Source organism: Lepidochelys kempii, chromosome 10, assembly GCF_965140285.1.
Source record: "Lepidochelys kempii isolate rLepKem1 chromosome 10, rLepKem1.hap1, whole genome shotgun sequence".
Lineage (NCBI taxonomy): Eukaryota > Metazoa > Chordata > Testudines > Cheloniidae > Lepidochelys > Lepidochelys kempii.
In genome coordinates this window covers 41715695-41740060 of record NC_136389.1, presented here as the reverse complement: position 1 = coordinate 41740060, position 24366 = coordinate 41715695, and the positions used below count along the sequence as shown (strand labels likewise).

The following is a 24366-nucleotide window of genomic DNA, read 5'->3' as shown; positions in this document are numbered from 1 at the left end:
GCCGCCCCACCCCCGGCCCCAGCTCACCTCCGCTGCGCCTCCTCCCCTGAACGCACCGCCCCACTCTGCTTCTCCACCCCCGCCCCCAAGGCTTCCCTCGAATCAGCTGTTTGCGCAGGAAACTGGGGCAGGCTGAGAAGCAGGCCGTGGCTTCCCGCTCAGGCCCAGGGAGGCGGAGGTGAGCTGGGGCGGGAGGGCCACCTGCGCCACAGCAAGTAACCCCGAGGGGGGGGAGGGCGGGCCAGGGGAACCGCTCCCCGCACCAGCTCATCTCCACCATCCTCGGCCTGAGTGGTGAAGCCACCACCTGCTTTTCCGCCCCCGCAGGCTTCCCGCCAAAGAGTTGATTCGCGGGAAGTCTGGGGCGGAGAAGCAGAGTGGGGCAGCGCCTTCAGCGGAGGAGGAGGAGCGGAGGTGAGGTGATCCGGGGCCGGGCACGGAGTGGGGAGCTGCCGGTGAGTGCTCTGTACCCACCGAATTTTCCCTGTGGGTGCTCCAGCCCCGGAGCACCTAGGGAGTCAGCACCTAAGGCGCCACTTTTGATGTGATCAGTGGGGGAGCAGCCACTCCCCCTGCTCCCCCCCAGCTACGCACCCCCGCCCCTAGGAGCCAGAGGGACCTGCCGAATGCTTCCTGCCAGATGCTTCCTCCAGGACTCCCCACCTCGCCACCCGGCAGGTGCCTCTGGCTCTTAGGGGTGGGGTGGGCACCCAGTATGGTGGCCCACGAGACCCTCCTGCCCCGGTTCTGGGGGCAGTCAGGGGACAGGAGAGGGGGGTGGATGGGGCCGGGGTCCTGGGGGGTGGGGGCATCAAGGAACGTGGTGGGGGGGTGTTGGATGGGGCAGGAGTCCCAGAGGGCGGGGGTGGGCAACGACCCCCTCGTGGGGTGAGGAGGGAACCCGTTGTTAAGATTTTGGCAGCTCATCACTGGCTAGAACCCACTTCATCAGATGTATGAAATAAAAGATACACGAGCAGGTATAAATACATGTAAGGATGTGGGTTGCTTTACCAAGTGTTAGGTCAGTCTAACAAGATAAATCAATTAACAGCAGGATACCAGGGGAGGAGAAATAACTTTTGAATAAAATAGCCAAAGCTCAAGGAAGGAGGTAGCTTGTAGAGTCTGTGGAAAGATTTTTGGTAGATCTGGTGGTGAGTACACATCCCAGAGTCAAAGGTCCTCCTGCCACTAACCCTCCTCTTAGGTAAGCCAGGAAGGACTGATAGATAGCTCAAGCATCTCCACTGATTACAGCTGCAGTAGTATTACATGGGGAGAGATAGCTAGGAACCAGGTCATTTGGGACTTCATAGATCAAAACCAACACCTTAAAACAGCCCCAAGGAAATTAACTGATAGCCAGTGCAGATTACGGATCACAGTTGTGTTTCCAGCTGTTAATATAATTAGTGTTATTTAGAGCAAGATGCATTAATGAAATGCTACAAAATGCTCTGGCATATGCTATACAATGGTTAATATGAACTTCTTCTTTAGCAGGTTAAATACAGCTCACTGTTTAGTACTTCCATAGACTGATATGTAGAGAGGAGAATGGTACTACATGGGTTTTAGATGTAATTGAAAGTTCAATGCGAATGGCACACACAAAGGCACAGTTAAAGTTCACCCTTAACTTTGGCATTTCATGACTTTAGTGTTCAAAGGGGCAGTCAGTTTAAAAATTGCTTCTCCCTGGAATGTTTTGCTTAATATAACTGAAAGCTCAAAGCTTCTCCAGGTTTTTCATTTTCTTTAACGTGCATTTGACAGCACTGTGTGTACAGTCGCTTTCCCCTACTTGTGAGGGTCTTTTCCACAGCAACGAAAAACTTTATGGTGTGATTGTAAAAGCACAGGAATAGCCAAGGGACTCCAGGACACTCGTCTGACGCAGAACTGTTTTTGAAGTCAAGTGGATTTCAAGATGTTGGATTTCCTTTATCCAGGTAACCTTAATGGCACACACATGTAGACATTTACATTTAATTTCCTCCCCTAGAAAAGGAAGTGGGAAGAGGGAGAAGAAGAGAAGCATCTCGAGGGCTTTGAGCTTAGTAGCCTTGAAAATAGCGAACAAAACAAGCAAATTCAGTAATCTCAACTCTTTGGCCTATCATTACCAGAATGTCTCTACTGGAGGAGATGATCTTGGGGATTTGAGAAAAGTGGCCAAGCCAAATGAGGACACTTCATGGGAGCCTAAGTTCACTACACTTAATTGTTGACACATCATTTTAGGTACACAGTTAATGAGTTTAAGATAATGTCATTACAATGCTTGGAACTTGACCAAATGAAAACCAGTTTCCTCTGGAATAAACCCATGCACTGCTCCTTAGTAAGGACTGTTTTCCATGCCAAATTGCAAGTGTTAAGATTCCTCTGTAACCTCACTAGATAAAGGGTAGAAAAGTACAATGAATTATGAAGAGCCACCAATGGAAAAGGTGAGACTATAACACAGGCTATTCTAACTCCTAGCCTAGCGTATATTCTGCTAAGCAACGAGAGGTTCGTAAACAGAGAAAAAGACTAGTAAGGAGGAGAAGTTTTTTAAAATTCAAAGTTTATCAGCACACAATGTAACGTTTTGTGGGTTGGTTGAGAGCCACCTTGGGACTAGGTTAGAGTTTTATACTGTCACCCATAACTACAGCGAGTATGCATCACTGTGCACCACTTTGTCCCTAGGTGCATTTCTAACAAGCTTAGCAAAGTCTCTGTGCATGCTTTGTAGGCATTTTTACATTCACCTGACTTGGCTGAACCAAAGCAGGTTTTCTCAGAACCCAGGGTATACCTTGCTCCATGTCAGATTGAAACTTACAAGCCTCTGTTGTTTTGATATGAGGTTGTTTATTAAAAAAAAATTTTTTTAATTAAGACTTTCTGTTCTCCAAGGTTTTATTCAGAAATGGTAGAGCTATTTTCACTCAAACTTCGCAAAGAAGTTCACCGTTAGGCTCAGAAATTTTCATCCCAATAGGTGAACATTTGAAGACCACTGAATAATCAATCTGTTGTAATGCCTCAGCTACAGTAGTTATTGTTGCATAAGCTACAGTACTCAGGAGCACTGTGTTACCTGTCTGATACACCAGAAGGATTCTCCAGTATTATAAAATGATAGTGAATTATGATATGGACATGGTCACTCCCTGCTGCACCCTCTTCACCTGATCCATTACTTGAAAACATCACATCCTTATAGTGAGCAATAAGTTCCTCACTAGGATTCCTTGGGTAGGCTTTTGACAGACAACATTGTAAGCAACTACTTGTTACGTTAAAGTCTGTTCACCAGTATGTCTTTCATACACCAGCTTCTCTGAAATTTTCCCTCTTCCTTAAAGAGAGGAAGATATAGTGCAAAGAGCTCAAATAAGGATAAAATAAAAACTCTACCTTTTCTAAACACTGTACATGCATTAACTAATGAATCTTACCACCAGCATGGAAGGCAGATAACCTAGCTCCTTTCAACTTGGAATTTAACCCAGCAGACACAGCTAGACTAAAATTTCCACAACATTCCTTAATTACATTATGTAACCTCATAAAATACACTGTTAAAAACATTACTGATGCTTTCACCAGAGACCAGGATGCAAAACAGATTATGAGACCAGAGTCTTATTTAAATATCAAATAACTGATGAATGACTATAAGAACAATGAAATCAATGTCTCCCTATGGTCATTTGAAGTCAAAATTAAGATCCCTTTAATGTGACATGAAAACCTATCCCTGAATTTGCTCAATCCAACATAGCTTGCCAAATTTAGGAGGACACACTAAAGACTTGGGGGGTTCAGTTTATTTTCCTATGTTGCATAACTGAAGTGTCAGATCTAAAAGCTATAGCAGGGAAGAGAGATGGAACCATGGAACCACTACCAGTTTTACAATGAACGTTTCAAAGATCCAGTAATAACTGTTACCTATTCCATAGCATGAGGAATCAGGGACAAGCAAAGCTAGGAATTAATTTACAGATTCTTCAGAGCTACTGTGAAGGGCCTAATATTTGAGGCGAGAACAGCTGCTCAAATGAGAACTTTTCAGAACTCTTCATGGACTGTGGTGCTTATTTTCTCCCATTGATCTGGTTCCATAAGTTTTACAAGTGGCTTTGAGAACACTCTTACCGTCTGGGACTTCATCTGGCCGCTTCCTCTTCTCATAAACCACTATGATAACGACAAGGATGATAATCTCTGCCAATATCCCCAAGAAGGGCCAGAGAGGGGCCAAGTGGCTGCGCACTCGCAGGATGGTGGTGGCAGAGGCAGAGCCAATTGGATTGGTTGCATTGCACTCATACTCGCCGGGATCCTCACTTATCTGGAGGTTTGTGATACTCAGCTCAGTGTAATTGTCTTTATTTGTAATGAAGAATCGGCCAGAGGAGTTGTTGATTTCCTGTAAAAAGCAGAAAGGGAACAGGGGGATGGGAACTTTGAGTAAGCCCAGGTGACACAAGGTGTTAGGGTATGTCTACACTGCAAAGAAAAATCTGCGGCAGCAAGTCTCGGTGCCCAGGTCAACTGACTCAGTGTCGTGCTACAGGGTTAAAAATAGCAGTGTAGACATTCTTGCTTGGGCTGCAGCCCAGACCCTGAAAACTGGCAAGGTGGAGGGGTCTCAAAACTTGGGCTCCAGAGGGAACATCTACACTGCTATTTTTAGCCCTTATAGTGCAAACCTCAGTCAGTGAGATTCACTGCCGCAGGTGTTCCCCCCCATCCCCACCATTACAGAGTAAACATACAGTTTCCATTCAGTCACTGTGCTAGGTGGGAAAATGTAAAGAGATTCTTGTAAAAGTGAAGAGGCTGGTTACTTCAGACTATTCAACAGTTTGAGTCCAATGTTTAAGGGGTCAGTCTTAAAAAGTTCCGAAATATTTACAAAGCTAAAGTCAGTCTCCAGTCACTTAAAATGCAGTTCTGCTCTGAAAGGAATATAAAAATGGCACCTTAAATCAGCAGACTTGCTCATTGCAATGACAAAATCGACATTTTTTTCACTCCTTTTTACTACGGTCAGACCTGCAACACCAACACAGCCATGATCATGTAAACAGAATTCTTTTCTGGCTTGTGTATCAGTGGAATTGTCAAGTCCCAATCATCAATTCTAAGGGCTTGGCTACACTTGCAAGTTAGAGCACATTTAAGCAGTCCCGGGCGCCCTAACTCACAATCCATCCACACTGGCAAGGTACTTAGAGCGCCTGGACTCTGCACTTGGAGTGCTCCTGGTAATCCACCTCCAGGAGCAGCATAAAACTTAGTGTACCTCGGCTGCAATGCCCCGGCATCAGTGTGAACCAGGTGTTGCATTACTGTGTTCTGATCAGCCTCCGGAAACGTCCCATAATCCCCTTAAGTCAAGTGGCCACTCTTGTCATTGTTTTGTAATCGCTGCAGGAATGTGGATATCCCCTTTCAAAGCTCCGTTTCTGACAACCCGCTGCTTATCTGCTCCGGGATAAAGCAAGCCATTAGTGTGGAATGCTGTCTGTAAGAGAGCAAGGCAGGGGGAGGAGGGGTCTGCTGCTGTCTGAACTTACAAGACAACATGCTGACATGCTCTCGGCCCCCCAAAAACCCAGTCTCTCTACCTCCACGTACACACAACACACTCCCCGTCACACTCCACCGCACCCCCCGCATTTGAAAAGCACGTTGCAGCCACTTGCATGCTGGGATAGCTACCACAATGCACTGCTCTTTGTGGCCATTGCAAGAGCTGCTCATGTAGCCAAGCCAGTGAGCTTGAATCTTGACAGTGTGAACACACTGCAGTGCTTTCCCTACTGCGGTCTCCGAGGGCTGGTTTAACTAACAGCGCTCTACATCTGCAAGTGTAGTCATGCCCGTAGAGCGCTGAGAGTTAAACCAGCCCTCAGAGAGTGATGCAGTCTGTCCACATTGTCAGCTGCAAGCACACTGGCGTGGCCACATTTGCGGCACTTGCAGTGGCATTGGGAGCGGTGCATTCTGGGCAGCTATCCCACAGAGGACTTCTTCCCATTCTAGCGCTGTGGCTTCTGGGAAGGGGGTGGGGGATGAGGGGCATTCTGGGTGCTGTCCCAATGCCCTGTGATGCATCGCTTCACATCCCAGCAATCCCTGTGCTTCTGTCCACATTTGGCATCATCATTCAACATTGTTTGTACCGTGCGCTCTGTCTTCCCTTTCAGACTGCAGGAATGGAGCCCAAACTGCTGAGGAATATGCTGATGAGTCTCACCAGTATTCAGAGTAACAGCCGTGTTAGTCTGTCTTCGCAAAAAGAAAAGGAGTACTTGTGGCACCTTAGAGACTAACCAATTTATTTGAGCATGAGCTTTCGTGAGCTACAGCTCACTTCATCGGATGCATACCGTGGAAACTGCAGAAGACATTATATACACACAGAGACCATGAAACAGTACCTCCTCCCACCCCACTGTCCTGCTGGTAATAGCTTATCTAAAGTGATCTTCAAGTTGGGCCATTTCCAGCACAAATCCAGGTTTTCTCACCCTCCGCCCCCCCCCCCCCCAAACTCACTCTCCTGCTGGTAATAGCCCATCCAAAGTGACCACTCTCTTCACAATGTGTATGATAATCAAGGTGGGCCATTTCCTGCAGGAAATTTCCTGCATTTCCTTCAGGATAGGTTGTAGATCCTTAATAATGCGTTGGAGGGGTTTTAGTTGGGGGCTCCTGAAGGATAACCCAACACTCTCACAAATCCTGGGAGACAGGCCAGTCCTTGCCTACAGACAGCCCCCCAACCTGAAGCAAATACTCACCAGCAACCACATACCACACAACAGAACCACTAACCCAGGAACCTATCCTTGCAACAAAGCCCGTTGCCAACTGTGCCCACATATCTATTCAGGGGACACCATCACAGGGCCTAATGACATCAGCCACACTATCAGAGGCTCATTCACCTGCACATCCACCAATGTGAAATATGCCATCATGTGCCAGCAATGCCCCTCTGCCACGTACATTGGTCAAACTGGACAGTCTCTACGTAAAAGAATAAATGGACACAATCAGATGTCAAGAATTATAACATTCATAAACCAGTCGGAGAACACTTCAATCTCTCTGGTCACGCGATTACAGACATGAAAGTTGCAATTCTTCAACAAAAAAACTTCAAATCCAGACTCTAGCGAGAAACTGTTGAATTGGAATTCATTTGCAAATTGGATACAATTAACTTAGGCTTGAATAGAGACTGGGAGTGGCTAAGTCATTATGCAAGGTAACCTATTTCCCCTTGTTTTTTCCTAACCCCGCCCCAGACGTTCTTGTTAAACCCTGGATTTGTGCTGGAAATGGCCCAACTTGATTATCATACACACTGTAAGGAGAGTGACCACTTTAGATAAGCTATTGCCAGCAGGAGAGTGGGGTGGGGGGAGGTATTTTTTCATGCTTTGTGTGTATAAAAGATCTACACTTTCCACAGTATGCATCCGATGACGTGAGCTGTAGTTCACGAAAGCTTATGCTCAAATAAATTGGTTAGTCTCTAAGGTGCCACAAGTACTACTTTTCTTTTTGTGAATACAGACTAACACGGCTGTTACTCTGAAACCAGTAATGTTTGGTGCCCTGCATGGGAATGAAGTGCAATGGTTCCAATGTTAGTAGGAATCTGTGTTTGCTATGCTGACTTGCAGTGCCTGTTGGTTTCTGGGGCTAAGGTATCTTTTACTTAATGCAATAATAAAGAATGTTTTCAAAGCCAAAAAAGCCATTTATTTAAAAGAAAATTCATGTATTGAAAAGAAACCCAACTGCTTGGGAAACAGAAAGGGCAAGGGGGTGGGGTGGGTAACGGTTCAATCACAGATTTGCGTACGTCCTGTTCTCATACTCAGCCTTCCTGTCTGGAGTGCTGTACAATGAGTGCTGCACTTCAGGCTGGCTAAAATGCATGGTGATCGGGGTTGAGTGCAGTGGGTAAGGGTCGTAGTTTGCAGGGCTGGGTGGTGAAGCTACAGGTGTTGGTGGCAGCTGGTGGAGATAAGAACATGGATGTTGCGGAAAGTAGGTTAGAGATGACATGGGGGCACAAGGGAAAGAGTTTTTGGACAAGGGCTGCAGGGGGTGGGTGGGCACGATAGTGCTCTGCCTGCATGGCTATGAGTGCCTGGATCAAGTCTGCTTGACGCTCCATAATGCTTAGCAGCTGCTCTGCACTTCGGTGCCAGCGCTCCGCATTCTGCTAGCAGAACCTTCTTTCACTCTCCCTCCACTCCTGCACTTTTTTATTTTCATGAAGGGACTGCTGCATTACTTCATGCAGCATGTCTTCTTTGCTTCTACGTGGCCTCTTCCTAATTCTTTGGAGTCTTTCGGCCTGTGATAACATGGATGGCTGAGATCTCAAAGTTGCACTGTAAAGGCAAAATGCAACACTTAACAGAGGCAGCATTGTTCACACCAGACAGAGCAATGATTCACCGGTACTTAAAGACGAGCACAGTCTAAACAATAGCACAATTCGCCCTTTCCAAAGCGGGCACACACAACCCACAGGAGCCCCAAAATGGTGAGTAAGCACAGGGTCAAGCAGGACTGATGGTTTCACTGCTGTACTGTCCTCTGGGGTTCTGTGCCTTGGGGAGAGCCAACAGCTGCAGGGGACCCCTTTACTAAACACTGTCCCCACATTTCCCACAGGAGTTCGTCCTGAAAGATATCTCGCTGCTGAGGGTGACCTGGGAAGCAAGGAGGGTCTTCTACTACAATGTGACTTCTGCTGTGGCCCATATGCAGCTTGCATGTGTGCAGCAATGGTCCCGCCGCCCCTCACAGCACAGTGGTACTGACATGTTAGCCTGATTGGGACAAGGAGCACAGTAGCTCTCCCAAGGAACCCGTGCAAGCGCATTGCCCAGCTTCTGCATGAGACCTCTGAAGAGATCACTGAGGCCGATTACCGTGATGTGAGAAAGCACATCAACGCCCTATTCCGCATCTGGGCATGCATGCAGCCCTAACCCTCCTCGCCCCAAGAGCCCACACCAAATAACTTCCTTCCCAAAATAAAAGCCACTTACCGGACACCTCCTCTGGTGTTTGTCCTTCCCCAAGCACCGGCCGCTGCGACTGGCTACCTTCCTCCTGGCTTGAGAACAGCTCCTGGCTGCATGCATCTAGGGGTTCTGGGGTGTCTTCCCCCTCCTCGGCACCTTCGCTCCCGCTTTCCTCCTCCTCCTCCTCCTGCCTTGTTGAATTGGGCTCGCAAGTGTCCATGTTGGTCCTCAGAGTGGAGGTGGGGTTGCCGCCCAGTATTGCGTCCCGCTCTTTGTAGAAATGGCAGGTCACAGGAGCAGCACTGGAGCGGCGGTTTGCCTCGTGGGCTTTGCGGCATTCCACAGCTCCTTCACTTTAGCCCTGCACTGCAGTGCATCCCGATCATGGCCCATTTCTATCATGTCCCTTGATATCTGCCCGAAGGTATCATAATTCCTGCAGCTGGGACTAGACAGCTTCCCCCCCCCCCCCCGAAACACTGATGAGGTCCAGCACCTCGCCATTGCTCCATATGGGGGATCTCCTGGCATATGGAAGCATGGTCACCTGGAAAGATTCGCTGACAGCACTCCACAACTTGCTGAGCAAACAAAGGGGATTTTCAAAATTCCCATAGAATTTAAAGGGCAGGTCTGACGGTTGGTCACCTTAGGCAGTGCAGTAGAGTTCAAAGTGAAGCACTGGAATGCATTACCTAGGGAGGTGGTCGAATCTCCTTCCTTTGAGGTTTTTAAGGTCAGGCTTGACAAAGCTCTGGAGGGGATGATTTAGTTGGGGATTGGTCCTGCTTTGAGCAGAGGGTTGGACTAGCTGACCTCCTGAGATCCCTTCCAATCCTGATATTCTATGATTCTATGACCAGTGTGGCTAGAACAGGCATTGTGGGACACTTCTGGAGGCCGATCAGAGCGCATTAACAGACCAGGGCATCCACACTGGTGCCGCGGCACTCCAGCCAGGGCACACCAAGCTTTATGCCTCTCCTCGAGATGGATTACCAGGAGCGCTCCAGCCGCGGAGTCCAGGCATTCTACATGGCTTGCCAGCGTGGACGCGTCGTGAGTTAGGGCGCCCAGGGCTGCTTTAATGCGCTCTAAATCACAAGTGTGGCCATGCCCTAAGCAATAAGCTTGCCCAGATGGCGCTAAACTTCAGACATTACTACTGATGATGGGAGGATATATTTGCAGGGCTAGCAGGTAAAACACATTTTGATCTGAAAGTCATGTGAAGCTGCACATTTTTCCCATGCCACTTTCATCAAGTCACTTCTGAGCATCACCCAGCGGGATGTCTGGACTCATACGACTGTGCTATGTAAAAGAGTTTTTATTCTATGATGCATTTTCTGAGTATCATTCTTCCACCTCACTTTTAAAATGTATGGACCCTATTACTTTGGCTCAGAGTCAACTGAAGTCAATGCACAGCACACAGATTCTCTTAAGTAATTTCCACATAAGGGTGTCTAGTATACATAAACCCACTCTCAGTTTCAGGGATGAAATATCTCACTCTTTGGCATTGAAGGCTGCTTCTTAAAATTACGACATCTTGGAAATGGGCCTTTTACCTCAGAGAGTTGAGTTCATGTGCGACTGAGGGTTTGTCTACTGGCAATTTACAGTGCTGCAACTTTCTCGCTCACGGGTGTGAAAAAACACCCCCCTGAGCGCAGCAAGTTTCAGCACTGTAAGACGCCAGTGTAGACAGTGCCCCAGCGCTGGGAGCTACGCCCCTCATGAAGGCGACCGTACAAGGCACGTTAAAGTGCTACCGCGGCAGCACTTTAGCGTTGCAAGTGTAGGCTGGCCATTAGGTCACAAGCAAAGTGAGTGTTGTCTCAATCTAGCGCACAGGGTGACTCTGTCCACATTGTAAAGTCAGCTGCAGAACATACAAACACTGGAAGAACTGCAGGTTAGGATCAAGGTGTCAGGGTAGAGTTTGGGGGAAAGGGACCCAGGACTGGAAATAAAAGAAACTCTGCAGGTTAGGATTGAGGTGCAACAGATTTGCTTGCACCATGTCCAGTTTGGACTTGATATATCCATTTTTGGTTTTCCTAAGAAATAACTAATGTGGCTTTCACCATCAAAGAGATAGCTGGGAAATTTTCACTTAAAAGAACACATTTATTCCATTACTGGTATATCATGATATTTTCTCTGCTTACAAGCATGTTTCTGACCCACAAGCAATGTGTAAAAGCCAGGACAATCTATAATTTCAACCACTTGTTAAATCTTTTGCCCACGAGACAAGTATCCACATGGAAAATATGACTGCCAAAGCTCTTACTGCCACCCTCACAGTGAACTTAATAAATTAGCTTCATAATAAGAAAATCAATCTACATTAGTAGAGATAATGGGAAAATGGACCATTTTGCACTGTTTTGTCTGAGATGCTTTACCCACCATGGAATGGCTTGTGTTACTACTGTTATCACCACCACTGCAACAAAATGCACCTGTACTACAATAGCACAGAATGTGCATAAGATTAAAGCAGCCAGTGACATCAACATTCATCTTGCATTCTAATATAGATAGGAATGACTAAGCTTAGCTGTAGCTTCTCACATGTGAATGCCAAAGATAATTTCTTTACATAGTATAAGTGGAAAATTGGATTTCCAGGGTATCTGGAGAACCTGCTTAAAATGAAAGCAAATGATAAAATGCTGATGAGATTTTTTTCTGGAATTGGTATTCTTGCCCATTAAACACAGATTTGAAGGGACTCTGAGAATGTGTCCTGTTCCAGTTGCCCACTTCAAATTACACCACCCTTCCACGTTCTTGGCAGTTCACTTAGTGGTCACACCCAGCAGCAGTGTAACAAGCAGCTTTGCTTGCATTGGAATGGAGGATATAAACAAAGGAGACCATTTTAGAAAGCTTTAAATATTTCAGCTACTAACTTTAAAGATAAGCAGAATTACTTATTTCATTATTAAACAAATCATTTCAGCTCCAGTTCAGTAGATTCAAACAGACACCTCTCTCCCTCTCCCACCCCAATCAGTTTTTCAAAGAAGTTACAAAAGGCATTAGAGTGCTCAAACACTGGGAACAAATAAGAATTCCAGTTCTCTCGCCTATCAGAAGCTTCAGCAGGTTAATTCAGGCTTGCATACTGACATTATGGCTCTCACTCACCACAAATACTCCATTGACCTTCTTGCGCCACACCCAGTCGGGGTGGGGGAAGCCCACAGACTTGCAATACATGACTGCCTCCTGCCCTTCATTTTTGTTCTCACTTCGCTTGTGGACAGTGATATCAGGAATAGCTACAAAACACAAACAGAAGTTTTGCATTTACAAACCATTCCTTTCAAAAGTGATATCAAGCTCAGAGAGCTTGAACAGATATTTAAATTATAAAATGCACAAAGAAGTGGACACCTACCCTTCCAAGCCAAGTCCAACTTACAAAATGTAAATCACATAAAATAGTAAACTCCCACATCTGCCCCAGTTAAGAAGTTCAGGCTGTAAAGACTGTGGGTGAGGTGGGGTGGGGTGAGGCGAATGGATGGGATATTAAGGAGGAGTCTCAGCCTCAGTGTTGAGGACTACTTACAGTCACATTCATCATCTTCTGATTAGGCCCCTTCCCTATTAAGGGAAGAGACTTATAAGGCTGAAGTTCCGTCACTGATCTCAACTGCAGCAGGATCACACACAAATCAATTCCAGTTGTCCTGCAGGGGCTTTCAGATTTAGGGACAGATTTACAAGTACTCAGAATAGTCTCCCGTCTGGTGGAACATCTATAATTGAGGATTCTGAATGGATTTAGTCTGCTTTGAACTCTAATTTGCAGGAGTTCAGGGTCATGCCAAGCTAGCTGAAAAGCAAATTTCCCAAGGCTTGAAGCAAGATCTTGGATTTGACCTGAGACCAAGATATAGGAACCTGGCTGCTGTTCAGACTCCTGCCACCCAAGTGAAGACTTGTTACATCATAATAGGGATGGGCTTAGAAAAACAAGTAAAAAGAATTCTAACCACCACCATTAAACAGACATGATTTAGAGACTTCTCACTCTCACATGGGGTGGTATCTGCAGTATAAAAGGGCTTGCAGATACTGGAATCTCTCCTTTATCTTGGGGTTCTCCCATCCATCCTACTCATAAGCCTACATTCCACAGGAGGTCATGGATAAGCGTGGGAACTATGTACACAGAATGGGGCCTTTACACTGGAACACACCATGCTGGCACGCATTTGTTTATAAATAATACTGTTGTCATCGCTTTGCCAGTTTTGCCACTGTAGCCTGTTGCACTATAATACCTTGAGAGATTAGAATGGATCAATGGACTGCCTGAGCTGAACCTTCACTTAGCAGATGGGTTAGTGTCCTGCAGTGACCACCACCTTTAAGAGCCATTCCCTTTCTAGCCTGCTAATGATGTCACACGTGGCCTGCCATGTGACTGCTGGGCAGTGAACTGTTAATCCCGTCAAAGTCCAAGCCAAGTGCTCCAGCAACAGACCCCAGACACTGGAAATTATTCCAGGGCTCACTCAATGCCAAAGCTTCCTTTGCCACTCTCCACTTTGCTCAAATGAGCACTGGACAGTCATCCTTACAGAAGGAAAGGAAGAAAATTTGTGTTCATTACAGCACACGTGCAGCTGAAAATTAGTTTGGGAAGCTAGATAAATTTGATTATTCAAGTCAGTCCAGCAAATGGAATAAACAAGATCGCCAAAACGACTGATCAATAGAGGCTGAATCTGCCCTTTGCTGGCAAATAATTGCATCATGCCGTTTATTGTGAAAATACTTCTCAGCCAGAATGAGAAGTTCATGGTCTCAACATGACAGTTATTTTGCATTGTTTCAGAGTAGCAGCCCTGTTAGTCTGTATCCGCAAAAAGAACAGGAGTACTTGTGGCACCTTAGAGGCTAACAAATTTATTTGAGCATAAGGTTTTATGAGCTACAGCTCACTTCATTGGATGCATGCAGTAGAAAATACAGTGGGGAGATTTTATATACAAAGAGAACATGAAACTATGGGTGTTACCATACACACTAATGAGAGTGATCAGGTAAGGTGAGCTATTACCAGCAGGAGAGAAAAAAAACCTTTTGTAGTGATACTCAAGGTGGGCCATTTCCAGCAGTTGACAAGAATGTTGGGGGGGGGTGGGGAGAACAAGGGGAAATAGTTTTACTTTGTGTAATGACACATCCACTCCCAGTCTTTATTCAAGCCTCAGTTAATTGTGTCCAATTTGCAAATTAATTCCAATTCAGCAGTCTCTCATTGGAGTCTGTTTTTAAAGTTTTTTTGTTGAAGAATTGACACTTTTAGGTCTGTAATCGAGTGACCAAAGAGATTGAAGTGTTCTCCGACTGGTTTTTGAATGTTATAATTCTTAATGTCTGATTTGTGTCCATTTATTCTTTTACGTAGAGACTGTCCAGTTTGGCCAATGTACCAACGTGATATATGCCATCATGTGCCAGCAATGCCCCTCTTCCATGTACATTGGCCAAACTGGCCGCACCCGGAGCACCGCTCCTGGCTCCTCGCCTGAGGTCCTGGCTGCTGACCCAGCGTTCCATTGCTGGCCCCACGCCTGCCCCCAGCTACGGCCACAACCTTGGTCCCTTACCCCTGTTTCTGCTCCCTCCCCTACCTCCCCCCAGTGAAGGCCCCACTCCCAGCCCCGGTTCTGGGGGCGGGATGCGGACGGGGCAAAGGGGGGGGTGGGAGGAGGCAAGGTAAAAGTTTGGGGACCACAGAGTTAACCTGAAAAAGGCTTACTCTCTAATAGAGGAATACTGGCAACTGGATTTTTTTTTTAATTGACTAATATGAAAAAATTCCAGAAGTTTCTGGTAGATCCCCATTTTAACCAGTAAGCTCTGAGAATTTAAAAACAATCCTGTAAAATAGTAAAGAGGTTTCCAGCTCTGATTTCAATTTAGTGGTCTGTTCAGCAGGGGAAAATTGATTATCCATGATAAACCATGAGACAGACTACATCCAAAGGACAGTCAAATGCACAAAACAAACTAAAGAAATAAAGGAGTTAGCAACACTTTTCTCCCTCAATTATAGTGATTCTAGCTGTTACCTGAGACTATGATACGCACTAGACTTTCAGACAAATGAGGTTTACATGCTGACGGTCTCTAAACAGCTAAGGGAAAGCTACCTTCGTGCTCTGCACTGCCATGTGGGGAAACTAGGTTCACTGCCCACTTACTGTAGCCTCCAGCAGGAATGAGGCACTTGCTCAGCAACAGTCTTTATTACTGGATGGGACACCAGTTTTTATTAGCAGAGTTCTGAAAGGGGGTGGACAAAAGGCAAGGGCCTGTGGAGCATGTGGGAGGATTCATGGGCCCCCTAACTGATACGGAGGTCACCTCCTTCCCACTAGTTTGGAAGCTAGCAACAGGGAAATTAAACAAAGGCCAAGGATTGGCCCTGCTTTGAGCAGGGGGTTGGACTAGATGACCTCCTGAGGTCCCTTCCAACCCTGATATTCTATGAAAAGTCAGGGTGAGCCCTAGAGATGTTTCTATGTTGTGCACTAAGAATGTGAGATTCAGGGAGTATGTCTCATTTCATGGAACAGAAGAGGCAGGAGGGAGAGGAAGAAGAGAAAGGCTAGCAGGCAACAAGGTGATAGTCCCAAAGCCGGCATCACAGGAATATCGAGAGTGACTGTAAATTACTCCCATTAGGAAAAGGAGAAACAGGATTCATCGGCTTAAACTGCAACCTCTCAGAGTCTCCATCTGTCAGCACTGAGCTTTTCACTGCCATATATCAGCAGAGAGGAAAGCAGGGCAGAGCCTTGCAGAGGAGGAAGGTGCAGTAAATCAGCACTGCTAATGCTGGCCCACTTTTACTGCATCAGTAGCCTTTTATAAAAAGAAAGGTGGGGGGGGCAGAAGAGAGGTTTCTAGGACAGTCACTCCAACTGCAGAGTGACCTCCTAGAGTCAGGAGATAATTACATTCCTTTAAGGAGAGGACATTTGTGTTGGGTTATCCCAAAGTGACAAGGATACATTCTAGTTTATAGCTGGATGTTTACAATTCCACTAGGACAAAGACTATTTCTAGCTTGCAATCTATTGAAAGGAGCATGATATGGAATATTAATATTCCATAGCCTCCTATGCTAGCTGGTTTTCAACTATGGCTGAGACATTAACCCAATGCTTATTCTGCCAGAGAGCCTTGGCTAACTGGCAGTTGTGTTTTACTGTGCAGATTGCAATTAAGCAGCAGAGACCATACTGGTTCACCTGGATCAGGAATTTAGCAACAGAATCATAGAAATGTAGGGCTGGAAGGGACCTCAGGTGATCATCTAGTCCAGCCCCCTGCACTGAGGCAGGAAAAAGTAAACCTAGATAATTCCTGACAGGTTTTTGTCCAACCAGTACTTAAAAACCACAAGTGATGGGAATTCCACAGCCTCACCTGAAAGCCTATTCCAGAACAATTTAATTTTTCCTAATATCTAACCTAAATCTCCCTTACTACAGATTAAGTCCCTTACTTCTTGTCCTATCTTCTCTGGACATTGAAAACAACTGATCACTGTGCTCTTTTTAACCGTCCTCAACATATTTGAAGACTGTCACGAGGTCATAGTCATCTTTTCTCAAGACCAAATATGCCAGTTGGTTTTTTTAAAACCTTTCCTCATAGGTCAGGTTTTCTAAATTTTTTATCATTTTTGTTGCTCTCCTCTGGAGTCTCTCCAATTTGTCCACATCTTTTCTAAAGTGTCACTCCCAACAGTGGACACAGTACTCCAGCAGAGGCCTCACCAATGCCAAGTAGAGTGAAACAATTACCTCCTGTGTTTACATACGACACTCCTGTTAATATACCCCAGACACACATTTGCCTTTTTTGCAGCTGCATCTCCTAAATGATGACTCTCATTCAATTTGTGATCCACTACAATCCCTAGGTCCTTTTCAGCAGTACTACCACCTAGCCAGTTAGTCTCCACTTTGTAGTTAGGAAGAAAAAATCAAATGCACAAATTTAGTTCTTTTCTCTTCACACTGGATTTAGATTTCACTTAAGCTTTTGAGCAGTAGTGTTTGGTCAGAAAAGCAGAGGACTGGAAGCCACACTGTAATCCCTGCTCAGATACTAACTTGATGTGTGATCTTGGACAAGCCACATGCTTTGCCTCAGTTTCCCCATTCATAAAAATGGGCTAATAGCTTCCTCATTCATTACACCTCAGAGGTAATTTTTATGAAGTGCTTTTATGCATCTTATTTTTATTTCTACATCACAAAAAAGAGGAAAATAGATCCTCAGTTTGAAGAAATTTTTAATATAATGTGTAAGCAGATCAACAAGAAAAAGGGCCACTTTGAATTATACTTCACTTAATAATTTTGTAACTAACAATTATGTTTGAGCCATTCTGAAAGCAAGAGGAAATTCTTTATATTACTAGCACCAATTTCCTGTTAGTTAGAAATTGCATCTCTCCATTTAGTGTATCCTGGAAGATAATCCAGTGACAGAGAGAGATGCTCTCCTAGGAAGACAAACTGGGTGCGAGCCCTTTCCCACGCCCATATCTTCAAACACTTAACTATGTCACAGCCACACAATACACAGCACCACAGGTGTCTGACATGGTATGTTTAGAACTGATCCCTGAAAGAAAATTTCCTTCCAAGCACAAGTTTACAATGCTGCTTTTGACCTGTGGATGGAATTTGGTCCCAAGCTTCCAGTGAAGACAAAGGGAGCTGTATGCACATATCTGTGGGTAGAAATTGATAAGTAGGGAGTGCTGGTGCACAGATGAACAGTTCACAACCATGCCCAGTTTCCCTTAATTCTTTGAATTTTTAAATGGGAAAAATTACATGTCAAGCAACCAGCTAAAAATACAAAGGGTTATGGGAATACAAAGGTGGCCTAGCAGAGGAAAACAGTGGGTCCAGTGCTCTTTCCATATTTACTATGCATAAAGCAGACCAGAAACATGTTTTAGTCTCCCACTAATCACATTAAAATTCTGGTTTTGTCTAAGCTGAAAAACTGAGTAGACAACTAATAAAACAGTGACATCACAATAAAAATCTTTGCCCATCAACTGCTCAACTTTCAGTAAGGCAACCCCAAAATATAGTTTAGCATGGTGCTATCTTCCATGTTCATTTACACTGTCTACAATAAGGGAATTTGGGGATGGATGAGAAAAGAAAAATTCCATGTCTTTAAAGGGGACATAATATTTTTTTATCTGCCCTTTTGCATATGAATGGTATCCTGGCTGATGTCTGCCAGATGGTTTTTGCTGGGTCTAAGCAGGGCCTCATTGTTAGGGAGCGCAATATAAGCTGATGACAAAGTATGCAGGATGTCAAGCAGCTTGTGTTACAACTCCTTCAGTTCTTTGAGGGGAATCTGTAGTGAGTCTGCTACCCTCTTAGTAAGGTCCTGGAATTGTTTGAAGTCATCTGCCATGGTTGGTGGAGGAAGCATAACAGCTTCAACAGAAGAGGATGAGGAGATGTTTGTTGCTGAAGTGATCTCCTTGTCCAGTCTTGCTTCCTGTTCCTCAAAAGTCTCCTCTTGAGGATCACAGGCTGAGGGAGATTGTCTTCCTCTATCCCGATGTGAAACGTTCAAGGTCCTAGAGAATTGTCTCTCTGCCCATGGGTCCCAGTACAGCCATTGAGGTGGTGCAAAGGACATTGGTGGTGGCATCCAAGGGTGTCCATACCAAGTGGGTGTGCCTTGTCTTTTATGGCAGTACTGTGGCTCTGAGACTGTTCTGGGTGATTGGTCCCTTGATGTTGCCCTGGAGAGCTTTCCACTGAGAATGAATATATGTTATTCTCATCCTCCTCTTCCTCGTTGCTCAATAGAGGTGGAGCAGTTAAGGAAGCTGACGGTGATTGTCTCGGCACTGTAGGGAATTCAGGAGACTGAGATGCAGTTGGTACTGCAGTTGTGCTGGTACCAGGGATTCTGGCGTAACAAACTGAGACCAATAGGTCTTTGGTGAAAAGGAAATGGAATCCCTGCGGTATTATGGTAGCAGTCAGTACCGTTAAGGCCTGCCAAGAGCGACACAGAGGGAGTCAATGGTACTTGCAGTCTTCATTGCTCTGAAGAGCGGAGATAAGATGGTGCGGTCAAAGTGCTCAGCACCAAGGCTCACCTTGTCTCCAGCAATGCCATTTTAGTGGCACTAGTACACATTCTACTGCTCTTTTCCCCTGATGGTACTGATGTTCACGAGCCTGTGCCCTTCAGGTCTTTAGGTTTACTGGCAGTACTAGTACTTGAGAAAGTCTCTAGCCCAGTCACCGGTCAGTTGTAACCAAGGTGGTTGACCTTGATGTGGATCTCTTTTTTCCCCAGAGAATTCTTTAGTCTGGGGACTTATCGCTCGCTTTTTTGAACTTTTCTGAGAGGAATCACTACGTTTCCTCTTTGCAGCCACTGGAGAGTGCTGCATGGAAGACATTGATGTGATTGGTCTTGTCAGGGACTGCTATGCCAGGGATGGGGAGGAGGGAAAGTTGTTCCAGGTCTGGAGGCTGGTGTAAGTAAACTTTCCACCATGAGGAGTCTGAACTTCAGCTCACGGTTTTTTCTTAACCTTTCTGCCTGAAATTTAAAATAAAGTGCACTTCCATGGTATGTGGGACTCTCCAAGGCAGCAAATGCAGCACAAATGGCCATTGCTAACTGTAATAGCTTCGCTGCAGGACACATAGCATTTAAACCCAGGAGCCAGGCATACCCTTGTCAGATTTCACTTCACAAAAGGGAAGAGATGAAGAAAATAAACTAAGGACAGGGAGATAACTGTCTTCGAAAACAAAAAGAAATTTTTTTTTTAAAATAAAAGGAGAATATTAACCTAACGAAAACACTACTAGCTACACTATTAACTGGAAATGAAATTCAGAAATAAATTGGATTCTCCTTACTCAAACAGCACTCATTTAGATTGACATATATACAGTAAAATTACAGCAGGGAAAGGAACAGAAAAAGACAAGCACCTCTAATGCTGTTTAGGTTATATCTTTACTGATACCCCAACAGCAAGTTGTTCCCAGATTTTATCTCATGAAAAAAAACACTATTTTGTTCTGTATGCAGGCACTTTCACATTCAGTATCATATTTGCAAAGTTACATCTGCAGTTAAACATATTCATTTGCTTGTGCTTAATTTATGAGTGCAAATACCCAATGTGCACACTCACGACCAGTCAAGTGCTAAATGGCCACATGTGCATGCTCAGACCCTATTTGTGCATCATATTGAGTATATGGACAAATAAATTAGGCACATGCAAATGTGTACACCTAACTTTGGCCCATAGGTAGCTTTTTGAGTTAGCTTGCTACATTATTTGAGCAATAAACATGCTAATCTACATTTCCTCCTGATAAGGCAATAGCAAAGTTAATTTCTTTGTTTTCAGCACTACTGCTAGAGCATAGTAGTCTAGATCCAGAAGAATGATCTTTAAGTCTTGGTTCCAGAATTTTTGAACTACTATGCCATCGCAGTATGAATATTAAAAAACTCCCATTGAACTGGCAACAAGGTTTATTAGTTGGGAGAAACCGGTATACTTGTAACATACAAACTAGTCACTTAGTTTCAGAGTAGCAGCCGTGTTAGTCTGTATTTGCAAAAAGAAAAGGAGGACTTGTAGCACCTTAGAGACAACAAATTTGAGCAGAAGCTTTCATGAGCTACAGCTCATTTCAATGCATCTGATGAAGTGAGCTGTAGCTCACAAAAGCTTATGCTCAAATAAATTTGTCAGTCTCTAAAGTGCCACAAGTACTCCTTTTCTTTTTAGTTTAGTGACATTCTACATTTAAGAGGATACATGTGACACCATACATGCTCCAGCTTTTATACAGTGGTTCTTGCAGTAGCAATAAATTTAGTGAGTAATCATTTTCAACATAATAAATTTATATGCAGTTCTAGGAAGACATTGGTTCTGCAGTTAAACAGTGTAATCACCAGTAGCTTAGAAGACCCTCCTAAATACAGTCCTATGTAGCCACTACACAGGAAAATAATTTATATTGTACAAAAGTTTTGAGTTTTCCTTCAACTAAAAATATTTGCCTGCCACAATTTCAGGATGTTTAAAAAGAATTCTCCCATTCCTCCACACCCCATACTTTGTATGTCTACGAATTTGTTTAATGCCTATTGGCCTAGGAACTAACAGTGATATTGTACGGAGTGGCTTCAGAATAGGGTTCAGGAGTCCTCTCAAGTTACTGACTGCTGTGCAAGCTGCAAGTGTAACTCCTCCAGAGAGTAGTGCTTAACAGCCATTAACTTATAATTTGTAATGATTACTCAGTCACAGGTATTTATACATAATTTCTATGGAAAGTGGTTAATGTAATTAACTATTTTTCTGCCTCTACCCTTTGTGCCAATGGTTCAATCTAGGAAACTGAGTTTTCCCTGTGAAAGCCACAATCCCATGTTTCTACCACTGCTCAGTAGTACCACCAGGTTTTCTCCATGTCTGCAGCTATCCTTGGGCAGCAGAGTAACAGCACTTTTGGGGAATGCACAGCAGACATGCCAAACCCGCGAAAAAAACGCAGAAATTGGGCTTGTTTTTGGTTTAATTGGCTTGTGAGTTGCTTGTTGGCTTGTAGCTTGTTGCTTCTTTATTTTGATCAGCTCCTGGCAAGCAGGGGGAAGGGGAGGAAAGAGTCAGGGGTACACAGCGGGCCCACCACAGTCCCAGATTGCCAGGGGGATCTAGTCCCATAGAGTGTTGGGGTTCTTAGGGATTGGCTTGTTTCGGCCTTGTTTTGAAATGGGATTAGCTTGATTTTTGGCTTATTGTGAAAGTCGGGGTGCTTATTTACCATGTGAAAGTTGGTCACTCTGATGCACAGCCCCATGCTGCATCTTTTGACAGAGTGCTCTAGGCTGGCCATCTTTTCCCCTTATCAAAGCTAAGAAGCCTTCCTTCTCTCTGGAAATGACTTGTAAGGGTCACGCTTAAGAGCAGAAGTTATTTTACGTAAAGCAATAATTATTTAACTAGTTGAGCAAAATCACAGTAAACAAGATTAAGAGGCATAAAATCGTGGCCAATCTAAATCCTGGAAAACAGGCTCACTAAATATGGCACAATCTTCTATTAAACTGATTCAAGCAAAGCGACAGAACTTGCATTCTTAGAGTTAAAAGAACAGGACTACATGTGGCACCTTAGAGACTAACCAATTTATTTGAGCATGAGCTTTCGTGGGCTACAGCTCACTTCATCGGATGCATAGAATGGAACATACAGTAGAAGATATTTATACATACAGAGAACATGAAAAGGTGGAAATACCCATACCAAGTGTAAATTAGCTAATTTAGCCTCTTACATTCTATGCATCTGATGAAGTGAGCTGTAACCCATGAAAGCTTATGCTCAAATAAATTTGTTAGTCTCTAAGGTGCCTCAAGTACTCCTGTTCTTTTTGCTGATACAGACGAACACGGCTGCTAATCTGAAACCATTCTTAGAGCTGTGTGACTGTGCTCAAATTTCAGTCAGATTCCTGATCAGCAGTGAATTTCTTCTTCCTCTCCCCTCCCTCACAAAATGACCTCTTGCCTTCCTAATTACGTTTTCCTAATTGTATATTTTAGAGAGCTTATCACCACTTTCTCCTTATGAGCACAATACCCAACATTTAACAAAAATTCACTATCTCTAGATAGTCTTTACGTAAAGATCCTCTCTCAGAGCCCACTGCAAAAAGGAACACTTTGAACAGAGGCACACATTTGACAGTATTTTTTCATACATCTTGACCAGAATACAATCTTTTTAACACGATAATAGTTTTAAGCCTCAGGAAACTGTTTGCTTTCTTTGTCTGAAGGTGTTAGAACAATGTAACTCACTTTTAACCATAATTTTACAGTTATTAGGTTTTCTTAATTTTATTTTAATATCAAGTACGTTGTCTCTTGGACTGCACAGTCTGTTACCTCCACTTTCCTGCTATGCTTAATTCAGTAGCTCAGCCATACAACATATCTTCAGTTAGGGGCAGAGAAGTTCCTGATGTATCCATAAACAGTGTTTGACTTTCCTGAGGGCCTTCCTTAGGTAATATCATAGGAACATATCAAATAACTGAGGTCAGAAGCTACCCCCAGGGATACCAAAAAAACCAACAACCCATTTAGAAGACAATGATCTGTCGTCCCTTGTTACTTGCCATTAGGACTGGAACAACAACAGACAAAGCTTTACACTTTTTAATTGAGCTTGAGGATGGGTTGGAAACAGAACCCCTTCAATGTAAGTTTAGGGACTCAGTATTTATGACAGACCTATGTAAAGGCAAAGGGCAATACAAAACCTGAAAGGGAGTGAGGTTTACATAGTTGGTTATGAGAATTTTGTACCTTGCAGACTACTTAGCTGCCTTTTCTTATAACTGACCAAGCTCTAATCTGTTTTTTCATTAGTGCACCAAGTCCAGTTTTAAGCTCTGAAGTAGTTTATACACCTACTGTTAAACGGATAGGGCAGGAAAAAGGGCCATATGCGTGGGGAATAACTGAGAAACCAGTGCCAACATTTGGTACAGGTAACCTCTGCAAACTGAATCCATACCTTGCCACCAGTAGAATGAAAGGTTTCAGAGTAACAGCCGAGTTAGTCTGTATTCGCAAAAAGAAAAGGAGTACTTGTGGCACCTTAGAGACTAACCAATTTATTTGAGCATGAGCTTTCGTGAGCTACAGCTCACTTCATCGGATGCATACCGTGGAAACTGCAGCAGACTTTATATACACACAGAGATCATGAAACAATACCTCCTCCCACCCCACTGTCCTGCTGGTAATAGCTTATCTAAAGTGATCATCAAGTTGGGCCATTTCCAGCACAAATCCAGGTTTTCTCACCCTCCACACCCACACACACACAAACTCACTCTCCTGCTGGTAATAGCCCAACCAAAGTGACAACTCTCTACACAATGTGCATGATAATCAAGGTGGGCCATTTCCTGCACAAATCCAGGTTCTCTCACCCCTTCACCCCCCCTCCAAAAAGGTGAGGGGGTGAGAGAACCTGGATTTGTGCAGGAAATGGCCCACCTTGATTATCATGCACATTGTGTAGAGAGTTGTCACTTTGGTTGAGCTATTACCAGCAGGAGAGTGAGAGTTTGTGTGTGTGGAGGGTGAGAAAACCTGGATTTGTGCTGGAAAGGGCCCAACTTGATGATCACTT

At 44.5% G+C, this 24366-nt stretch overlaps 1 protein-coding gene across 1 annotated transcript in view; it reads right to left on the bottom strand.

Moving 5' to 3' along the window:
• The window catches only part of NPTN (neuroplastin), a 102953-nt gene that overhangs the window by 9513 nt on the left and 69074 nt on the right, over nt 1-24366 (bottom strand). The window contains exons 4-5 of the mRNA XM_073363092.2: nt 12234-12367; nt 4159-4432 (exon numbers count right to left, since the gene is read on the bottom strand). Coding sequence (XP_073219193.1) covers nt 4159-4432; nt 12234-12367 — 408 coding nt within the window. The remainder of the gene's footprint in view (nt 1-4158; nt 4433-12233; nt 12368-24366) is intronic.